The 20,821-nt window shown below is 55.7% G+C and overlaps 1 protein-coding gene across 1 annotated transcript in view; it reads right to left on the reverse strand.

Moving 5' to 3' along the window:
* LOC139788191 (fibrillin-2-like) overlaps positions 1–20,821 on the reverse strand; it is a 104,751-nt gene that overhangs the window by 3,116 nt on the left and 80,814 nt on the right. The window contains exons 29-64 of the mRNA XM_071727859.1: positions 20,471–20,593; positions 19,669–19,794; positions 19,406–19,531; positions 18,879–19,001; positions 18,254–18,376; positions 17,763–17,888; positions 17,239–17,361; positions 16,914–17,036; positions 16,066–16,227; positions 15,551–15,619; positions 15,211–15,336; positions 14,428–14,553; positions 13,747–13,896; positions 13,283–13,354; positions 12,145–12,270; positions 11,134–11,259; positions 10,545–10,670; positions 10,182–10,298; positions 9,759–9,887; positions 8,799–8,918; positions 8,292–8,417; positions 7,996–8,148; positions 7,564–7,629; positions 7,172–7,297; positions 6,823–6,942; positions 6,293–6,415; positions 5,958–6,089; positions 4,870–4,995; positions 4,452–4,658; positions 4,016–4,141; positions 3,336–3,458; positions 3,095–3,211; positions 2,727–2,855; positions 1,597–1,716; positions 878–1,109; positions 200–368 (exon numbers count right to left, since the gene is read on the reverse strand). Coding sequence (XP_071583960.1) covers positions 200–368; positions 878–1,109; positions 1,597–1,716; positions 2,727–2,855; positions 3,095–3,211; positions 3,336–3,458; positions 4,016–4,141; positions 4,452–4,658; positions 4,870–4,995; positions 5,958–6,089; positions 6,293–6,415; positions 6,823–6,942; positions 7,172–7,297; positions 7,564–7,629; positions 7,996–8,148; positions 8,292–8,417; positions 8,799–8,918; positions 9,759–9,887; positions 10,182–10,298; positions 10,545–10,670; positions 11,134–11,259; positions 12,145–12,270; positions 13,283–13,354; positions 13,747–13,896; positions 14,428–14,553; positions 15,211–15,336; positions 15,551–15,619; positions 16,066–16,227; positions 16,914–17,036; positions 17,239–17,361; positions 17,763–17,888; positions 18,254–18,376; positions 18,879–19,001; positions 19,406–19,531; positions 19,669–19,794; positions 20,471–20,593 — 4,637 coding nt within the window. The remainder of the gene's footprint in view (positions 1–199; positions 369–877; positions 1,110–1,596; positions 1,717–2,726; positions 2,856–3,094; positions 3,212–3,335; positions 3,459–4,015; positions 4,142–4,451; positions 4,659–4,869; positions 4,996–5,957; positions 6,090–6,292; positions 6,416–6,822; positions 6,943–7,171; positions 7,298–7,563; positions 7,630–7,995; positions 8,149–8,291; positions 8,418–8,798; positions 8,919–9,758; positions 9,888–10,181; positions 10,299–10,544; positions 10,671–11,133; positions 11,260–12,144; positions 12,271–13,282; positions 13,355–13,746; positions 13,897–14,427; positions 14,554–15,210; positions 15,337–15,550; positions 15,620–16,065; positions 16,228–16,913; positions 17,037–17,238; positions 17,362–17,762; positions 17,889–18,253; positions 18,377–18,878; positions 19,002–19,405; positions 19,532–19,668; positions 19,795–20,470; positions 20,594–20,821) is intronic.

Genomic DNA, 20,821 nt, shown 5'->3' on the forward strand with positions numbered 1-20,821 from the left:
TCCCCCCCCTCAGCTCCCCTTGCAAGGAAACCCATGGTGTTTATTTCGTGATCTCCAGGGATCTCCAGACATTTTTGGCCAACACACAAAACCACATTTCACTTCAGATTGTCCTGATCTCCACACCAGCCAGCCAGTCCACGGGTGACCCAGCTCTTGACTTGTTCCACCCCATCCCAGGAGGCCAGAGGTTCCTTACCTGGTGCTTCTCAGTGCCATTGACACTGCGTCGCTGCCGACCCCTCTTGGGGTACCCATTGATCTTGCACTCATAGCAGGTTTCAGGGGAGAGCAGGTTGTCTTCATCCTCTTCCTGGGGGGTAGGAATGTAGGAACCTTTCCCGAAACCCAAGCCAGAAATACAGTGTCTGGTGGCAGAAGAGCAAAGAGACCCACCTCAGATTCCTGCTTCAAGAAGGAAATCTTACCACTGTCATTACCAATACCATCAGAGGTTCTCCAGGTGGCAGTCAGAAACACCTAGATGATGCCTGGAGATGGGACATGGCTTGGACAGTCCATGGAACATGTTTGATCTGGTTTAGATGTGGCCAGCAGCTTTAAACTGTCTACACCCTGGCCATGCTGGATGTGCAGAGCATCTGCTCCAGTGCCAGCAGCTGCACTGACCACTGGATTAGGGAAATGGAAGAGGAGATGGGCATTAACACCAGGATCTTCTGATGGGTGAGGAACACTCTGGCATGGAGAAGCCATGGCCTCATGTGGGGATAGGAGCTCCCTGGCTCCTGGGACTCCTTCCAATTCTCCTGGTGGCAGAGAGCGTGGTGATGGAGCATGCCTGGGGGCACCACACACTTGTAACCTGCACTATCCCCCCAGGAGGGCAGAGATACCTGTGGGGACACCCTCTTACCCTTGTCCTGCTCTGAAGTAGCCTCCAGGACAGCCACAGAGATAACCTCCATCTGTGTTGGAGCAGCCGTAACTGCAGGGGCTGCCGCCGGCCGAGCACTCATCCACGTCCTGGCACCCCCCAAAAGTTTGGTCAAAATCGAAGCCAGAGGGACAGACACACTTGAAGCTCCCCAGAGTGTTGTAGCAGGAGGCAGAGCCGCAGGCGGTGGGACTGGAGCACTCGTTTTCATCTGCAGAAAGTAGAACTGGTCAGAAATTCAGCCAGGAGGGAAGTCCCGTGGTGATGGTGCTGCCAACCTCCAGGGGTGAGGGGACCTGCCCGTGGCCACCACTGAGCTGGGACACCTCAGCCCCTGCAGGTCTTCCTTGGGTTTTTTTCCTCCTCCTCCTGCAATGCAGGGAGCTGCTGGCTTCAGGAGCAGCTGAAGCTCAGCACTCTGCAGAGCAGCTCCCTGATGGCCCCTGGTGCAGGACAGGAGAGGACAGGGACAACAAGCAGGGTCTGTCTGTGGGGCAGGGCGGGAAGCTCAGTGCTTTGCAGAGGTCACAGAACCATGGAAGTTGGAAAAGACCTTTAAGATCACCAAGTCCAACCATCAGCCCAACACCATCAGCCAATTAAACCAGATGGACCCAGAATCCAGTGTCAGGGACAGCCAGGGGTGGCTGTTGAAGGACTCGGGGTTTGAGGGTCCCCTGTCCCCATCCCACACTCACCCACACACTGGTTCCACTGGTAGTGCTGGACGTAGCCCTGTGGACAGCCACAGCGGTAGCCACCGAGGACGTTCTGGCAGCCATGCTGGCACCTGTGGTTTCCATCACACTCGTCCACATCTGCAGCAACATCACACAGCTGGTGGTGAGACAACTTCTCCCTCTCCTGACAGCACAGGCACCACGTACCCATGCAGCAGCCTTGAGGGTGTTTGGGTGGATGTGTGGGGGCTTCTTCTGTCTAATCTCTGCAGCTTGGAGCTGAACAACACCCTCACCCCCAAGGTCCCCACACACCTCTGGCAGCCCCTGCTGGAATCATTTTTGCTTTCAGGTCACAGAATCATGGATTCGTGAAGGCTGGAGAAGGCCTCTAAGGTCATCAAGTCCAGCCACCAATCCAACACTACCAGCCAACTAAACCATGTCCTGAAGTGCCACATCCACACATTTTTTTAACACCTCTAGGGATGGTGACTCCACCACAGCCCTGGGAAGCCCGTGCCAATGCTTGACCACTCTTCCAGCGAAGAAATTGTTCCTAATCTCCAATCTGAACTTCCCCTGGTGCAACTTGAGGCCATTTCCTTTTGTCCTATCACAAACCTGTTACTTGGGAGAAGAGGCCAACACACACCTTGCTCCAACCTCCTTTCATAGAGAGTGAGAAGGTCTCTCCTCAGCCTCCTCTCCTACAGACTGAACACCCTCAGTTCCCTCAGCTGCTTCCTGTAGGACTGCTGCTCCAAACTTGTTCTCTTACCAGTCTGTCCTGAACCATTACCAGACCTGTTCTGCTACCAGTCCTAGGCTTTTCCTTAGCACATGGCAGGGCTTGGCCAGCATGAGATCTCCCCTGAGGAGATCCAGGACCATTTCTTTCACCCTCTTGGCTGTTATGGTTGCAGCACCAAGACCTTCAACTACTTGTCCACAAGTGTTGCTCCAGGCAGGTCAGACACTGACCTCTCCTTCTTTGCACCAGGGCTTCCCGTGTGGGTTTCTGGTGCCCCAGGGTAAGGATTTGTCCCTTCTTGGCTGGACTGAGCTGTGTTAAGAGACTGTGAGCAGACTAGGACCTCTGCCACCTGGAAACCATGTCTGTCCAAGGCCCAGAGACACAGCCCCACCTTCGCAGTTGACGCCAGAGCTGTCGAGGGAGAATCCTTTCTGGCACTCGCAGTTGTAGCTGCCTGGGGTGTTCAGACATTGTCCTTTGGCTCCACACAGGGAGGGCTGAGCTGTGCACTCATTGTTGTCTGCAAAACACCAACAGCTTCTTGGAGATCCATTCCCCAAGGACACGGCTGTGGGCAGCCACCCCATACCATGGAGCAAGACAAGGCAAGACCCCAGGCAAGAGAAGATAGATGCATGACCCCAGGTCAACTGGAGAGAAGTCAGAGCTTGAGGGCTAGAAGGACCCTCCTGGGCTCAAATTTCCCCCTTCACCCCCTGCCAGGGACCTTGGTGGTCTACAAGGGATGGCTCTACTCACCAATGCAGGATGAGTGGTGCTGAGTGAAGCCTGGAGGACATTTGCAGTTGAATCCCCCGATAATGTTGACACAGAGGAACTGGCAATTGTGCTGCTTGGTGGAACATTCATCCAAATCTGAAGTGAGAATCACAAGAAGACAGGTCTCAATTCATTTTGGGGTCTGAGTCTGTGCCACCCCTGTGTACGTGGCAGGAAAGAAATGAGGCAAGATCTCCTCTGCTTTCTCCTGGGTGCCTACCTTTGCAGATCTTCCCATCTTCTTGCAGAATGTACCCTCGGGGGCAGGAGCACTGGTAGCTGCCTTCTGTGTTCTTGCAGATGAAGTTACATGGCTTGGGGGACTGGTTACACTCATCCAAATCTATGCTCAAGAGACAAGACACATCAGCATTGGCAGGGGGTGCTGCTGGCCTGGGTTTCCACCACCCCTGGGATCATGCAGGCTCCTGAACTCAAAGTGATCCCAGGATTCATGGCCCCACATAACTAAGGGGCCAGATGCCCTGATGGATCCTGGCGTTGCCCACCCTAGATAAATGCAACTTTTCCAGTGTCCAGGTGATGAGGGCTCTGAGGGAGCACAACAAACCTAGATGTCCCACAGGAGAAGAGCTGAATCATTTCCCTGCTCAGATGACATTTGACCTGGTGGATCTGAGTGACATCTTTCCTAAACCCTTCCTCACTGGTGGGCAGATGTTCCTCCTGAGTACTGGGAACATCAGGGATGGGGCCAGCCCCGAACTTCTGGAGCTTTCTCACCTCTGTCACCTCGTACCAACGAGACCTGGTTAGATGGGGCTTGGAACTACCTGGGAGGAGTTCTTGCCCGTGGAAGAGGGCTGGGGCTGGGTGAGTTTGAAGGTTTCTCCCAACTCAACCCATTCCATAACTCTAAGATTCCTGCTCAGGACCCACCCAGGCAGGCGGTGCCGGTGATGTCCGCGGTGTAGCCGAGGCGGCAGTGGCAGCGGAAGGAGCCGATGCTGTTGATGCACTGCCCGTTCCTGCAGAGGTTGGGCAGCACCTTGCACTCATCGATGTCTGCGGGGGGGCAAGGAAGGATGGAAAGACCCCTTAGTGCCACCAGGGAGGCAGAGATGTTCAAGGAGTCATCAGGTAATGTCACAGAGGTTTCTTGGCTCTGTGTTGCTCTGTCCCCCCCACCTCCCAAGGGCTCTCAGCAACCTGATCTAGGTTGAGGGTGTCCCTGCTTACTGCAGGGGCCTGGACTAGATGACCTTTAGAGGTCCCTTCCACCCCAAATTATTCTATGATTCTATGCTAATTCTGCCCATACCCACACCTCTGCTTCATCCCCTCTGCACTGAAGCTGATGTGGGTCCCAGCTCACCTCTCCCATCAGTGGAGTACCCTGGCCCATGAGGACACATCTTCTTGTACTGGGTGGTCCCGGGCAGGGGGCAGAGCTCACACTGGGGGCCCCAACTGCGCCCAGTGTTGCAGCAGCACTCTGATTTGGTGACCAGGTTACGGTTGGTTGAGGACATCTGGCACATGGTTTGCAGGACTTCAGTGAAGCAGAATCCCTGGCGGGTGTCTGGACAAAAGAGAGTGAGGAGATGAGGTGAGGAGCTGTGACAGCACCAGGGACAACCCAGCAGCTCCTCCAGCCTGGGCCTGCACGGAGGGCAGAGCAGTTTGGGTAATGCTGAAGGTGAAGGGGATGTTTCAACAGAAACCTTGAAACACCTGGGAAGCATCAGCTACTAAAGAGAGGCTGCTCAAGCCCCCCTGGGCCCAGTGATTACCGATACACTCTGTGCCAGAGGGGCTGACTTCAAAGCCTTCGTTGCAGTCGCAGCGGTAACTCCCCGCCGTGTTGATGCAGCGCCCGTTGGGGCAGATCCCAGCCTTGGTGCGACACTCGTTCTCATCTAGGAAGGAAGCAGCCACAGAGAGGTGTTGGGAGCCTGTCCAGGAATCCCCACACTCCCTTTGAAACACCCTCACATAGTCCTTGAGGACCCCTTTGACATCCTGAAGGCAGCTGAGAAGCACATCCATGTGCCCTGGAGCTCTGCCAGAGCAGGGTGGCTGAGTACCCACAAAGAGGGCCACAAAGATGCTCAGAGGGCATCTCAGAGGGCTCAGAGAGTGAGGGTGTTCAGGTCTCCAAGGTCTCTGGGAGAACCTGGAGAACCAGGAGAACCTTCCAGTGCCTGAAGGGCCTCCAGGAAAGCTGAGGAAGGACTTGGGACAAGAGCCTGAAGGGATGGGACAAAGAATGATGGCTTTAAACTGGCAGAGGAAATATTTGACTTGGACATTGGGAAGAAATTCTTTGGTGTGAAGGTGATCCAGGTTGCCCAGAGAAGCTGTGGCTGCCCCATCCCTGGCAGTGTTGAAGGCCCCAGGTTGGATGGGGCTTGGAGCACCCTGGGCTGGTGGGAGGTGTCCCTGACCATGGCAGGGGTGGGACTGGACCAGCTTTAAGGTCCCTTCACACCCAGAGCAGTCTGGGGCTCTATGATTCACTGGTTTGCTGGGCTGGCTCCATATTCCTGCCCTTCCTAACACTGGGCTGGACTGTCCAACACTGGCCCTTCCAAAAGCAGCTCGGTGCAAAGAAGCTTCACATAGACATGGAGAGACTCAACAGAAAGGACACATGGCATCTTTCATCCTGTGCTGGAAGTGTGTAGAGCCATGGGTCCAGAGATGAACAGAGGTTTTGTGTGGGCAGGTACCTAGTAGGACATAGAGAAAGTTCTGACCCATGGGAAACCCCACGAGGAGCTGTCGGCCAGCAGGATGTAAAGTAAAGCTCCACGGACAATGCCTAGAAGAGGATGGTCTCCAGTCTCATGGGGAATGTCTCTCAGCCTGGCCCTTGTACCTGTGCAGCCCTCTCCATCGGGCCTGCGTTGCATTCCTGGTGGGCAGATACACATGAAGGTGCCAATGAGATTCTTGCAGAGCATCCCCCGGGACTCGCAGTCGTGCAGACCCTCTGCACACTCGTCCAGATCTGCAACCCAGAACATCATGAGACCACGTCCCACCTGCCAGCTCTGCAGCTCTGTGGCTGCTCACATCTCCAGTGCCCCACCAAGCCCTCCTGCCTTGGCCAGAGATGCCAACTCAGAGGTCCTGTCTACTCTGTAGAGGACCAGAGGGGGCTGAGGGAGAGCACGGGGGGCTCCCTCCATGGGTGCAGAAGGGGGGTTTTACCTCTGCACATTCTCCTGTCTTCTCGGAGGGCATATCCAGAGGGGCAAGTGCACTCATAGGAGCCAAAGGTGTTGATGCAGCGGAAGGCACAGAGCAGAGGGTTCAAGGAGCACTCGTTGATATCTGGGAGGCAGGAGAGAGAGGAGAGCTCAGCTCTGCTCCCATCTGAGTCAGCACCAGGGGCTCTGCTCCTCCCCTCATTCGTGTCCTGAGAACTTTGTTCCACCAAGGCTTCCTGTCATGGTTCTCAGTTGCAGAGAGAAAAACACTGGGTGTCTCAGCAGCTTTGGTGGTTCCTTGGTGGGGCAGCTCCTGCCCTTTGAAATGTCTCCAGACCTCCTGGGCTCCAGCCCCAGGGGAAACCGAAGGGGTGTAGATGATGTACACACTGGTGTGGAGATGAGTCCCACCCAGATTTTCTGCAATGTCTACTTAAGGCTGACCTGACTGCTGTCCACCCCACCAGTGGGGTGACACCCACAGCCCCAGGATGCAACTGGGGTGAGAGGATTGCCCCACAGCAGCATTACCTTCACATGTCATCATGGGACCTGGCTCGAAGCCCTCATCACAGGCGCACTCGAAGCCTCCCACCACGTTGGTGCAGGTGCCATTCCCACAAGGATTCCCAATGGAGCACTCATCAGTATCTGGAGGAGGTCAGGACCACGTTAGGTGGGTGAGATAGGTAGGAAACATGCAAGGTGGTCTCTTCTTGCATCCCCAGCATTTGAACAAGCCCAGCCAAGACCGGAGCCGGGGTGGAAAAGCAAAGGGGTGGGGGAGAAGCAAGGTCCTTCTCTCCACACATGCTCACAGCCTGTGAGGATGTGGAGGATGAAAGCAAGAGGAGCAGGGGGTCCCCACGCAGCCCCTTACCCACGCAGTTGACTCCAGTGTAGTCCAGGTTGTAGCCAAAGGGGCACTCGCAGCGGAAGGACCCATCAGTGTTGATGCAGGCCCCGTTGATGCAGACACCCAGGTTCTCAGAGCACTCATTAACATCTGGAGAAGACACCAAGGTAATGAGACCTCACGTCAGTGTGCAGCCAGGGACATCCCTGTCTCCTTAGCACTGCTCCTGCCATCCCAGATGCTCCCTCTCCAGAGCTGGGGGATGAACCTTTGGTGATCCATCAGAGCCCATGAGCTTGGGAGGGCACCCAGTCCTCCATCCCTCCCCTTCTGCCAGCAGGGTTCAACCTTGCTCTCCAGAAAGCCTGAGTTTGGTCACAGAACAAATTTCTCCTCATCCCTAGGTCCCACTTTACCTTCTCGGGTGTCACCTGGGCCTGGGATGGCTCCATGGCCATATGGACACAGCTCCTGGAAGGCAACTAGAAGAAAGCAGAGAAGTGAGAGATGCTTACAAGCATGTGCACTCCCAGAAGCTCCCAGAAGCACGATCTGGAGGCTCCTAGGGCATCAGTGAGAGCCCACAGGAGGCCATAAAACCCTGGCTGGTTGGTGAACCTTGAATCTAGAGGCACTGAGGTGCTTTTGGCTTATCTTAAGCCCTGCAGAGAATCAAGAGCAGATAAAAAGCAGAAACACTTTTCCCAAGAGCCTGACAGTGGTTGCTGGAGATCCAAGGAAGGGAGGGCTTGCACTGCTGGTTGTCCTGCACACCTTCCCCACACTCTGTGCACATTGGAGACACCTGCAGCCACCTCTCCTGCGGAGCTGGGTCCCAGCACACCTACCATTCCCTTCCTGTGGGCACAGCTCACAGGGATCTCCCCAACCTTCCCCTGGCATCTTGCTGCAGCAGCACCGAGCCTTGGTGGTGTTGAAGGCCTTGGGGACAGAGCACTTCCCGTTGTCAAAGCGAGTGAAGCAGAAGCTCTGGCGAGTGTCTGCAGGAGAGAGAAAGACAGAATCAGACAAAACCAGAAGGGTTTGGGTTGGAAAGGGACCTTTTTCAAGGCCATCTAGTCCAACCCCCCCTGCGGTGAGTTGAGGGTTGAGGTCCCTCCCCAGCACCAGGAGCTGCACTCACCAAAGCACCGCCGGCCGTTATCAGACAGCACAAAGCCTGGGGGGCAGACACACTGGAAGCTGCCAGGAGTGTTGGTGCACGTCCCAAAAAGGCAGATGTTGGGCTCCTCTTCGCATTCGTTGATATCTGGGAGCACCAGGGACACATTACAGAGCAGCCAAAGGTCACTCCTGTCCTCATTGCATTCAAACCAGTTTGAAGCTGTGACGGGTTGGGAGCTCTGATGCCTTCAGGACATCAGCCCAGCCTTAACCCTTAACCTACCCTCAGGGCAAATGGGACAAGGAATAGACCAGGGCACTGCAAAACCACCAAGTTCCTCCACCATGGGAGCAGGCCTGGCCTTGCTTGGTGTCCAATCGCTTCCAAGAAGGCATTTGGGGGTGGCAAGGCAAGCCCCAGCCCCCTCAGGTTGTGCTGGGAATGGTCCAAGGTGACCACACACACCAGGTTCAAGGTGAACACAAGCTGTGCTGGGACTGGAGGAGGCAGAGAGCCCAACATTACCAATGCAGTTGTCGTTCTGCACCTCGTACCCCGGTGGGCAGATGCAGCGGAAGGAACCCTCCAGGTTCTGGCAGGTGCCTGGGGAGCAGGTCCCAGGCAGGCTCACACACTCGTTGATGTCTGCAGAGGAGGAGAAATAATAACCAGTGACAGTGCCTGTGCCTGAGCAAGGATGTGCCTAATCCTTGGAGGATTAGGGTGCCCTGCCTGCAGCTGCACTCTGCTTTGCCCGAGAAAGATGCAAGAGGAGCAGATGTGACATTTTCCAGGCTGTTCTACCTTGTGCAGGAGGATGCAAGAGGAGCAGTGACATTTTCCAGGATGTTCTACCCTGTGCCCTGGGGACACAGAGTCAGCCCTGCAAGACCTGGTGCTGCAGGAGGCAGAGTGGTGGACACAACTAAGCAGGGTACATGTGCCTGTCTGTCCCCACAGCTCCAGCCTCTGGATGTGTTCCCAGACAGCCCTGGTCCAGCTTTTCAGGCTTTAGGGGCATGGACATAACAAGGTTTCTCCTTGCAGCCTGCAGGTCTCAGCACACAGACAGGGACTGGCTTGACCAGTTCCCCAGAGGGGAGATACAGGCATGGTAGGGCCCAGCCCTGCTCTCCTTGGGCAATCAAATGTCCAGGTTTTGGCTCCATAGCAGTTGGAATGACAGAATCATTAAGGTTGGAAAAGACCTCTAGGATCACTAAGTCCAACCATCAACCCAACACTACCAGCCAACATTAAATCATAGAATCATTAAGGTTGGAAAAGCCCTCGAAGATCATGAAGATCCCATCATCAGCGACCTCTAGGATCATCAGCTTGGAGCTTCATGAGCAGGTCTGGAGAGCCCACAACTTTGCTAGGACCATCTTGGAGCCCATGTCTCACGGCATTGCCTGGTACCAGTCACACCAACTTCCAGCTCAACCCAGCAAGAAGGGGCCAGCCTGCTGCCTGGCAACTCACCCACACAGTTCTTCCCATCAGTGGTTCTGTCATAGCCCTCTTGGCACAGGCACTGGAAGGAGCCGATGCTGTTGATGCACTGCCCGTTCCGACACACCTGCCCCACCAGGGATGAACATTCATCAATGTCTGCAGGAGGGAAAGAGAGATGCACAGGGTGGAGCAGCCAACCAGCTTGACACCCCTGACACCTACAACCACCCCTACTCCACCTGGGAACACCCAGAGGTCGCTTCTACAGCCATCACCAGCTGACATCCAGAGGTCACTTCAACAGCCTGCCATGGTTTAATTGGTTCTATCCTGGCTCAGACCAGGACACAGCCAGGTGACATCCAGAGCTGATGCCCTGTGTGCCCCTCTCTGACACCCACATTGTCCCCAGCCAGAGATCTGTGTGGTCAGGAGCCCCCCCCAGCTTACCCATGCAGTCGTTGTTGTGTGTCAGCTCGAAGCCAGGGAAGCAGAGGCAGTTGTAGGAGCCAACTGTGTTCTTGCAGGTCCCATTCCCACAGGGCTGTCTGTCACACTCATCAATATCTGCAGAGAGAAGGTCACGGGTGATTCAGGGCCTGAGAGAGCTGAGAGCCACCATCTTGGGTGTGCAGACAGCAGTCAGGCAGCTGCACAACACCCCTAAGGCTTGCAGGAGAGAGAGGACAATGTGACCCTTGGCTGTCCTTGGCCAGAGGACAGAGAGAGCTCACATCCTTCTTGACAGAACTCATAGCAAGGAAACCAACAACTGTTTTTCTCTTTGGTTTGTTTAGTTTTTTTGGTCTGTACCCATGCACATGGTCTGCTCCCCCGTGGCCTTGAAGCCGTTGTGGCAGATGCAGACGTAGCTGCCCTCGGTGTCCACGCAGTCTCCGTGGCTGCAGACATTGGGGATCTCCTGGCACTCATTGCGACCTGAAATGAAGCAAAATGGTGAGGGGAAGGGACCAAGGGACCAAGTGGGACCTTCTGCAGCCTGCTGGTGTGTGGGGGCTGTGTCTGTGAGCAGAATGAGGGCTCCATTTTTCTGAGAGGTGCCTTGAGAGAGACCAAGTTTCTTGCCGTGTCTGCTCTCAACAAATAAAATTCCTTGGAGAAAATGGCCTGAGCTGCCAGACTATAGCTGCACATCCCAACAAACTTCTCTCATCCCTTAGGATCCCCGAAATCCCTGGGAATCATTCCAAAAACCCAGGTATGCCATAACCACAGCACCACTCCACACCCCCATCCCTGATAACATTTCAGGATCGTGGGACTGGATCATTGATGCCTCTACCCTCTCCTTCCAGGGCTCCACCCAGAGCCATGGGAGAGGTCTAGGCAGCACATCCCACTCATGTCTCTGGAATTAGGGAGCAAAGAGGTACCCTCTTACCCACACAGGCTCCGCTGGGTGACAGCTTGTATCCAGTGGAGCACTCACACCTGTAGCTCCCTGGGATGTTGATGCAGTCGGCGTTGCGCTGGCAGAGGTTCTCCCCACTGCTGCACTCATCGATGTCTGTTGGAAGGAGAGCAATCAAAACCATGTAAAGGGACACCAGCTCACCAGTGCCAGCCTCCTGGTAGGGCTGGGTGGGGAGCTCAGGGGAGTAAGTTTGATTTGAAGTCTTGGTTTGGTCGGTTTTCAGTGTTTTTCTAAATATTTTATAATAGAAGGATGAACTTCGGTTGCAACTCTCAACTTTTAAAACAGTTTTGTTTGCAACCTCTTCTGAAAAAAAGACCCCAAAAGGAAACAGAGGAGAGGAAAACCAGACAGGAACATGAGTGAAAATCAACCGATTTTGTCCAGCCACTGATGGCATAAACAAGGATGAGTTCAGGAAGACTGAGAACATAGAATCATAGAATAATTTGGGTTGCAAGGGACCTCTAGAGGTTATCTAGTCCAACCCCCTTGCAGGAAGCAGGGACACCCTCAGGTAGGGTGCCCTACCTGCAGCTGCACTCTGCTTTGCCCAAGAAAGATGCAAGAGGAGCAGATGTGACATTTTCCAGGGGACACCCTGGGGACACAGACTCAGCCCTGCAAGAGCTGGTGCTGCAGGAGGCAGAGTGGTGGGACACAACTAACCAGGGTACATGTGCCTGTCTGTCCCCACAGCCCCAGCCTCTGGGAGTGTTCCCAGGCAGCTCTTCAGGCTGTCCCATGAGATCAGGTGTTGTGATCAGGTGTTGTGATCAGGGTGCTCAGAGCCTCCTCAAGCCTCACCTTGAACATCTCCAGGGGTGAGGCCTCAACCACCTCCCTGGGCACCCTGCTCCATCATGTGTCTGTGTCCATGCCCTCACCCTGTTGCCCAAAGAGGTGGGGAGATGGTAGCACCCTGCTGGAAACCTCCACCCTCCCGGGCACCCAGTGTGTCCCTGGCTGCCCCATTACCTTCACAGATGAGCAGGATGTTGTTGTAGCTGAATCCAATGGGACACTCACACCTGAAGCTGCCAATTTGGTTGATGCAGACCCCATTGGTGCAGATAGCAGGGATCTCACTGCACTCATCAATATCTGCACAGAGACAACAGCTTTCAGCATGCTGGGGAGGCAGCAGGGAGTAAAACATCTCCCAGAAATGGGGGAGACTTCTGCCCTTGTTTATTCCAGAAAGAAGCCTGCCAGGAAAGGGTCACCAGACAAAATGTGGAGGAACTTTTGGAGGATTGCTATGGATCCTGCAGATCAGGCCAGGCTAGGGCCACTCTGCAGAGCCTCAACAGAGCCACACAAGACTCCAAGCTGTAGGAGCCACGGGCTTGATGGCAGAGCCTGCACAGCATGTGTTAAGAGGGATGTACTGAAGACATTCACCTTGGTTTCTCCACGTATGTCTCTGCAGTAACATAGACATTTGCTCAGGTTCTGGGACCAGGCTCCAAATGGGATGTCCAGGGGTTCGTGGAAATAGTGAGATGGCTCCAGGGTCCCTGACTGTACCCCTGTGCCCACCACAAGCCCCCAGCCCTGTGCTGAGATCCCCTCTGCTGCACTTCCTTCCTGTGAGCAGAAGATGAACCCATCTCCTTCCTCTTCAGTCCCCTGGCTCCACGGCCAAGGTGGGGGGAAAGCAATGATTAACTCATCCATTTGTCTCACTTTTCAAGACTGCAAAACATCTGTAGACAGCCCACAAATTCCAGGACTTTCAACAGCTCCTCTGGCTTTCTATCCCCCAAACCACAAACCCAAAGCCTTGGCTCTCCTCAGCAGTGCCCCACTGCTGTGGGACCAGTGCTGCTGGCAGTGGGAGCACCAGGGCTGTCACGAGGATGGGTCTACCTGGCCACTGTGTTCACTGAGCAGGTGTCACTTTAGGTGGGACAGAACCCATGGCACAATTGCAAACGGGTGGTCTGAGCATCCCAGCCACTCAGGCTTGGCCAGCCATGTCTCTTGTCCTTGTCTCTCCTCTGCTCAGGGCTCAGTTTAGTGAGGGAGGGGATGGGACAAAGCTCCCAAGCACTGCAGGGAGAAAGGAGCAGAGAGCAGACCTGGCTCCACGGGGTGTGGGTACTGGACTCACCAATGGGTTTTCCTGTGTGGATGTCAATGATGAAGCCAGGGGCCTGGTTCCCACACAGGATCTGGTACTCAGCTGGAAGGAGAACACCAAGGTCATGGTCATGGTCATGGTTACAGTCATGGCCGTGCCTGGCAGGCAGAGCAGGGTGCAGCAAGGGATGAGAGGGACATGGGCCAAGTCATGGAGATGAGATCTTAGGAAGAAATTCTTTGGGGTGAGGGTGCTGAGCCCCTGTCCCAGGCTGCCCAGAGAAGCTGTGGCTGCCCCATCCCTGGCAGCGTTTCAACTGCCCCAGGTTGGATGGGGCTTGGAGCACCCTGGGCTGGTGGGAGGTGTCCCTGCCCATGGAAAAGGGATGGGAATGGATGAAATTTAAGGTCCCTTCCCACCCAAATCATTCTTTGAGACTAAAAGGGAGGGGGCAGCCACTGTACCATGATGTTCTTCCAGGGAGGTTGACTTACAGCTGGCTGGTGTGGGACAGGGCTCACAGGGCTTGTTCCAGGCCTTGCCAATGTTGTAGGAGCAGCAGCACATCTTCTTGGTCATGTTGAAGGAGAGCTCATTCTCACACGTGTCGTTGTAGTTGCGATAGCAAACGCTCTTCCTCATGTCTGCAAGGGCAGCCCAGAGAGTGTCTCATGGCAGTCCCAGGAATGGGTGCTCCCATCCCCAGGATTGAATGCTCCAAGCCCCAGGAAGAGGTTATCCCAACTTGAGGAATGGGTGCTGCCAGCCCCAGGGTGCTCATTGCTGGGGACATGCTGGACTGTCCTGCTCCTGGTGCTTGGGGACTGGAGGTGACACACAAGGGAGCCCAGTGGCTGAAGTGATGGGCTGCAGCCCTTCTCCAGTGGGATTGTTGGGTCCTGTCCCATAGCAGGTGGGTCCAACACTCTGCTGGCTCCCTCCACACCCCACTCCATCCATTCTCCCCACATCTGGGGAGAGCCCAGGCAACACGTGCAGTGGAAGGGCAGGGATGTGACACTGGTGACCTCAGATCTCCTGTCCCTCAGCCCCAGCTCCCAGCCCTTCTTCTACCATCTGCTCAGCCCCACTGCATCCTCCCCACCTCATCCTGCCCCTGGCACAGGGTGGGGACAGGGACAGACCCCTTCCCACTGCTCTGGCCTGTGCTGTACCCATGCAGTTGTTTCCTCCGTTGACTTGCATGTACTCGGGGGGACAGACACAGGTGTAGTTGCCAAGGGTGTTGTAGCAGGTCCCAGGGCCACAGATCCCAATGTGAGCTGAGCACTCATCAATATCTGCCCAAGAGAGGAGAACAGAGGTCAGAGAGCCAGGCAGAGGCAGAGAAAGGGCTGAGATGGGGGCTGGAGGTAGGCTGGGCACAATATATGGATGGGGAATCTGGAGAGTTGAGGCTGTTCAGTATGGAGAAGGTTCTGGAGAGACCTTAGAGCACCTTCCAGTCCCTGGAGAGGCTACTGAAGGGGCTTCTGACAAGGGCCTGGAGTGGTGGGACACAGGGTGATGGCTTCAAACCAGGAGAGGAAAGATTTAGGTTGGACATTAGGAAGAAATTCTTCCCTGTGAGGGTGCTGAGCCCCTGGCCCAGGTTGCCCAGAGAAGCTGTGGCTGCCCCATCCCTGGCAGTGTTGAAGGCCCCAGGTTGGATGGGGCTTGGAGCACCCTGGGCTGGTGGGAGGTGTCCCTGCCCATGGCAGGGGGTAGGAATGGATGAGATTTAAGGTCCCTTCCCACCCAAACCACTCTTTGAGTCTATGGGCCTGGCACAGGGACCAGACTGGGAAAAGGGACAGGGTTTGTGGTGAGGATGGGAAGCCTGGAAGAGAAAAGGGGGAGGGATTCTGCCAACCACTCCTCAGGCAGCCCAGCCACACATCCAATGCTGCACACCCCCTGCCAGGCACCCAGAGAAGCCCAGCCCAGGGTGTAGCTACCTTCACAGATCCGTGTGTCCTCGTTGAGGTAGTAGCCAAGGGGACACTCACACTGGAAGCTGCCAAAAGTGTTGACGCAGTTGCCACCCTGGCAGAGGCCTGGCAGCTCCTGGCATTCATCAATATCTGAGCAGGGAGAGGAGGTGGGAGGTGGTCACTCTCTGCCAGCCCAGGCAGTGCCTCTACCCTGGGATTCATCCCACCACCTCCAGCCCTCCCTGGTGCCCAGATGGCTTGGCCAGGTGGCTGGAGCACATTCAAGGAGGGCACCCACTTTTTAGTTATCACTTGGTGGCCAGGGGCTGGGTGAGCTTGCACCGAGGGCCAGGTTTGGCTTTACCTTCCAGGATGACAGTGATGGGGTTGGGCCGAAAACCTTCTCCTCCAGGGCACAAGGTCTTGTACTCAGCTGTGGAAAAAATCAGTCAGGCAGTTGCTGAGTGGGCTCCTGTGAAACAGGAGGGGCAGGGAGGAGCAGGGGGAACCCAGGACAATCAGGCCATGAAGATGTTGACAGTGACCCCAGGTGGAGCAGCCTAACTCCCATCACAAGACAAGCCAACCTGGTCACCCTCTCCCAGCCTTCCCATCCTCTAATGGGATTATTCCACATCCTCTGCCCTCCCTTGGTCTAGGGATGAAGGATCCCAACCTGTTCCCCTCAGGCACAACCAGCCCCATTTCACCTCTCCCCTGCCCTGCTCCACCCATCTCACTGACACAACAAGGTTGCCTTCTTCTCTCTCCTTCCCTTGCTCCATCATGATGGAGCTGAGAAGCCACAGGGAAGTGACCACATCTCTCTCCTCTGTCCAGCCCATGCCCAATGTCACCCCAGACATTTCTCCAACTCACTTGTGTTGGCTGGAGGACAAAGCTCACAGGGGTTACCCCATGCCCGACCCAACGAGCAGCAGCAGGATGCCCGAGTGACCCCAACTCCAATTTCTGCACTGCAGGAGATCCCCCCATCTCCTCGATCTTGGGTGTCCAGGAAGCAGTTCCCAACACGGGTATCTGCACAAAGACAGTGGTAGGTGAGTAAAGCCTCTCCAGGGAAGAATCGTGTGCAGAGAACCACTGAATCATGAAGGTTGGAAAAGACCTCTAAGATCAACAAGCCCAAGTGCCGAGCCGACACCAAAGGAGGTCTCAAAAATCCAGGAGAGGGAGAAGGCCCCTGTCCTGTCCCAGCTGGTCACACTGTCACCCAGCCATGTTGTGGTAAACCACATCCAAGCTGTCCTTGAAGATCATGACTTATGAATAAAGCTTGCCTGGTAAAAGCCACCCTGTATGCTGGAGAGGTCCCAGCAAGGTGACCTCTCTTCAGTACAGCTTGGGAGCATGACCCAAATAACACCACCCTGCCAGGGCATGTCAGGAAGCAAACCCTTCAGACCAGCTCCAGAGTTTCCCAGGCAGCCCAGGTGCAAGTTCTCCCTCAGTTTGTGCTGGAACTTTGGCACCATATGGCTCAGGCTGTAGGAATGCCATTGCTTCAGTCAGAAGACCCACACTGGTGACATCAGGTGGGCCATGGATGTGCTGCTGCCCATTCTGGACAGCCAGGGAGTTTGTAGGGCAGATGGTGATCAGCCCCCCTCATCTCTAGTAACAACCAGTTCCAGATGGTTCCAGACTGATAAGGACCCCCAAGCTGTTAGATGGAAAGTGTGCTCTCCACACAGGTCCCCACTCACCCACACAGCCCACACCAGTGGGGTTCAGCTCAAAGTCCTGGGGACAGTTGCACAGGTAGCTGCCCGGGGTGTTGACACACAAGCCATTGATGCAGTTCACAGGGTCTGCACATTCATTGATGTCTGGGAAGAGGGAAAGATGAAGACCAAAAAGATGAGTGCCACAGAAACCTTGCCAAGAGCAAAGACACATCAGTGCATCACCCAGAGATGCTTGGTTAGCTTTAGGCTCTTGGTGCCACTCCCTGTCACGGCTGGGACAAGCTCCTGCCAGCAGGTGACAGAGCAGGGATCCACATCCACCAGCCCTGGGAAAGTCCCCTACCTGTGCAGTTGCCTCCACTCCTGTCCAACTCGTAGCCATCATCACAGGCACAGCGGAACATCCCGGGCAGGTTCTGGCAGGTCCCAAAGACACAGATATTCTGGAAGGTGCACTCATCAATGTCTGCAAAAGAGAGAGAGCTGGGGACTCAGGACCTGGCAGAGTGAGTGAGGGCCAAGACAGGGAGGGCTCTTCTCCTCCCCTCACAAAGCAGAGCCACAGCCCAGCTGTGGGGAACCCATCTCAAGATGGTTCTGCTGCCATGGGACACCAGCTTCTAGGTGAGCAGGAGGAGGCATGCTGTGTGCCTGCCTTCAGCCCTGGTTTGGGGATTGCCCACACCATGCATGGACACATCTGCAGGCTGGCAACCAACTCCTCTGCACAGAAGAGCTGGCACCTCAGGAGCCTTGCACCACCAGGGGATGGTGGGTCAGGAGATGACAGCGTGGTGGAGAGCCAAGGCCAGAAAGGAGGTGGACACTGGGTCTCCTGGAGTGGCAGTGACAGCTCTGGGCACTCACCCTGGCAGGCCTTGCTGTCCTCTGTGGGGTTGAAGCCCATCTCACACTCGCAGCGGTAGCCCCCAGGGGCATTGAGACATTGTCCATTCTCACAGAGGTTCACGTTGTCTGCACACTCATCCACATCTAAGGAGAGTCAAGCATGAGAAGGACACGGTGTCCACCTGAAGATGGGAGCTTCCCTCAGCTTGCCCAGGGGATTCCCACAAGTTTGTTCCCAACCCTCTGGCTGGGAGGCTGGGAGGAGGGGGCTGCAATGCTTCTCATTGCCTTGGTCCTCCCCAAAGCCTTGCTGGGTCTCTGCTGAAGGTATCTGAGCAGCCTGGGGTGCAGAATGGGCTTCAGTGGCATTTGGGGGACATCTGCTTTAGGGAACCCCAGACTGAAGCAGCCGGGTGCTGAGCCAGGCTGGTGTTTGAGAGGGGGTGACCCCATGTCCCAGCAAGATGCCCGAGCTCTGTTCCTGCTGCCAGTGATCCCATGGGCCTCACCTGAGCAGGAGAAGCCATCCCCGTTGAAGCCTTCTCGGCAGGCACAGCGATAGGAGCCCGGGGTGTTGACACAGTTGGCATTCAGGTTGCACTTGTGCTCTTCGGTTGCACACTCATCCAGGTCTGGACAAGGAGAAGACCCTGTTAAGGTTTTGCCTCCAGCCTTTCCTCTAAGCCTGGGCAGCTCATGTGGGGTCCAGGAGGACACACATTTGGCCCAGAAAGCTGCAATCTCCAGGCACTCAGAGCACCCATGAGGCTCCAACACATCTCTGTGAGCTTCCGTGGCCACCAGACATTGCCCCACACAACCCTACACACCTCCCCTGATGCTGGTGTTCACCCACCACAGTCATCTCAATACTACACCTAACACTCCACATCCCCCAAACACAAGCCCTCACTTCCACATTCATAGGACAGAGCTGTAGAACACGCCAGTGCAATTCCCATACACCCACACCCTTGGTCCCACTCTGTCCACCCTCCCAAATCTCTCCACACTTCCATAAACACTCCTGTGGGACTCCTGGGACTCAAGTGGATGCAGGTGGCAGCTCAGACTTCAGAGGTGCCCCCAGGGCATCAGGACTCCCCAGCCTCTTGTCCTGGGGTGGGAACTCACCATTGCACTTCAGCCCATCTCCCAGCCAGCCTGTCCGACACTTGCACTTGAAGCTGCCGGGCACGTTGATGCAGGAGGCATGCATGTCACAGTTGTGAGCCCCAATCTCACACTCATCAATGTCTGCAGGAAGAAAGGAGGATAGCAGGGCTCAGCTCCCCTTGGAAAGGAGAGGGCAGCCAGGAGCAAGCTCACCAAGAGGTCTGGGTACCGATGGCTCCTGGGAGCCTGAACCCCAGAAGATGGGGACGTGATGCTTTGGGGAAGCACCTGTTTGGAGATGTACCCTTAAGATGAGGAGCTCAGCCCTGGCAGATGAAGACAAAAAGGAAGGGCAGGTCCCTGGCCTGGCTATATACTGGAAAAGTGACAATTCCTGCCTCTGCCTGCACAAGAGGGGGGTCCCAGCACACACCCACACCCCTGCTGTCTAAAGCATCCCCCACTACAGGGATGGTGTTCCCTTCATGAAGGTAGTTGTGGGGCTCCCACCAACAGCCCTGGATCCAGGTCTGCTGAGTTCACACCTGTGCATCCCGTGGTTCCTTTCTTGACAAAGTAGCCCAGCTGGCAGTGACAGATGAAGGAGCCCTTGGTGTTTTCACACTCTCCATGCAGGCAGATATTGGGGTTGAGATCACATTCATTTACATCTGCAGGAGAAACAGGGCTTGCTTGGAACACCACCACAACCTGGTTGTTGGGGCAACCCTCTGTAGCCCTTCCTCCCTCCACCAGCAGCCATGGGACACAGTGCTGGCACGTCCCCCAGGGACAGTTTTGTCCTCACCAATACAGGTCTTCATGTCCAGGGATGCCATGAAGCCATCGAAGCAGAGGCAGCGGTACTCCCCGGGGATGTTGGTGCACTGCCCCCCATCACAGATGTCTGGGTTGTCCTCACACTCATCAATGTCTAGAGAGGAGACCATGGCCAAAGTAAAGAGGTTAGAGGCAGTGGGAAGGAATTGTGGGCAGAGGAGGGGATGGGAGGGAGTCAAAGGAGGAGACAGAGAGTGGCGGATGGGGAAAGGAGGAAGTGACAGAAGGGGATCACAGGAGGGGACAGGATGGGGTCACAGGAGGGGGCAGAAGGAGGCTACAGGAGGGGATAAAGGGGGTCACAGGAAGGGACAGGATGGGGTCACAGGAGGGGGCAGGAGGAGGTTGCAGGAGGAGGTTGCAGGAGGAGGTTACAGGAGGGGACAGGAGGAGGCTACAGGAGGGGACAAAGGGGGCCACAGGAAGGGACAGGATGGGGTCACAGGAGGGGCCCAGAAACGGGTCATAGGAGGGGGCCACAGTTTTTTGAAAGGACACAAAGGGGTCGCAAGAAGGGACAGGACAGGGTCACGGAAGGGGACAAGGAGGGAGTCTCAAGTGGGGGTCACAGGCTTTGTGCCTCATTCTGTAGTTCCAGGACTCTGGAGCCCATAAGGAGAGGCTGGACACTGTAGCACAGAGCAAAAACATCTATCCAGGGACATCATGACTCAAATACGAGACACCCCCTCCTCCCCTGGCAGCCAGCAGCATGGCTGGCAGTGGACACAGAGGTAGCAGAAGGCTGGGGAGCAGAGCTCTCTGCTCACCTGCACATGATCTCTTGTCTGGCATCAGGGCGTAGCCTTCGCTGCAGCTGCACTCGTAGCTGCCCTCTGAGTTGGAGCAGTGGGTGTCACACCCCCCGTTGGTGATGGTGCACTCGTCGATGTCTGGGGAGAAGGAGGAGGGCAGGAGGCTGCTGGGGGGGTGGCTGGGGTAGGTGCCTCACAGCAGAGCTGCTCAGACACGATGCCAGTAGCAGAGATGGGTCGGGAGATGAAAATAAGCTCCCCCAGCCAGAAGAAAGCAGCTCTTGCTTTCTCTGCCAATCCCTTCACAGCTGGTGCCAGCCCCTCACCAGCAGTGACAACCTGGGTGGAGCTCATACAACCATTGAA

The sequence above is a fragment of the Heliangelus exortis genome, chromosome 28 (genome assembly GCF_036169615.1).
Source record: "Heliangelus exortis chromosome 28, bHelExo1.hap1, whole genome shotgun sequence".
In the NCBI taxonomy this organism is placed as follows: domain Eukaryota; kingdom Metazoa; phylum Chordata; class Aves; order Apodiformes; family Trochilidae; genus Heliangelus; species Heliangelus exortis.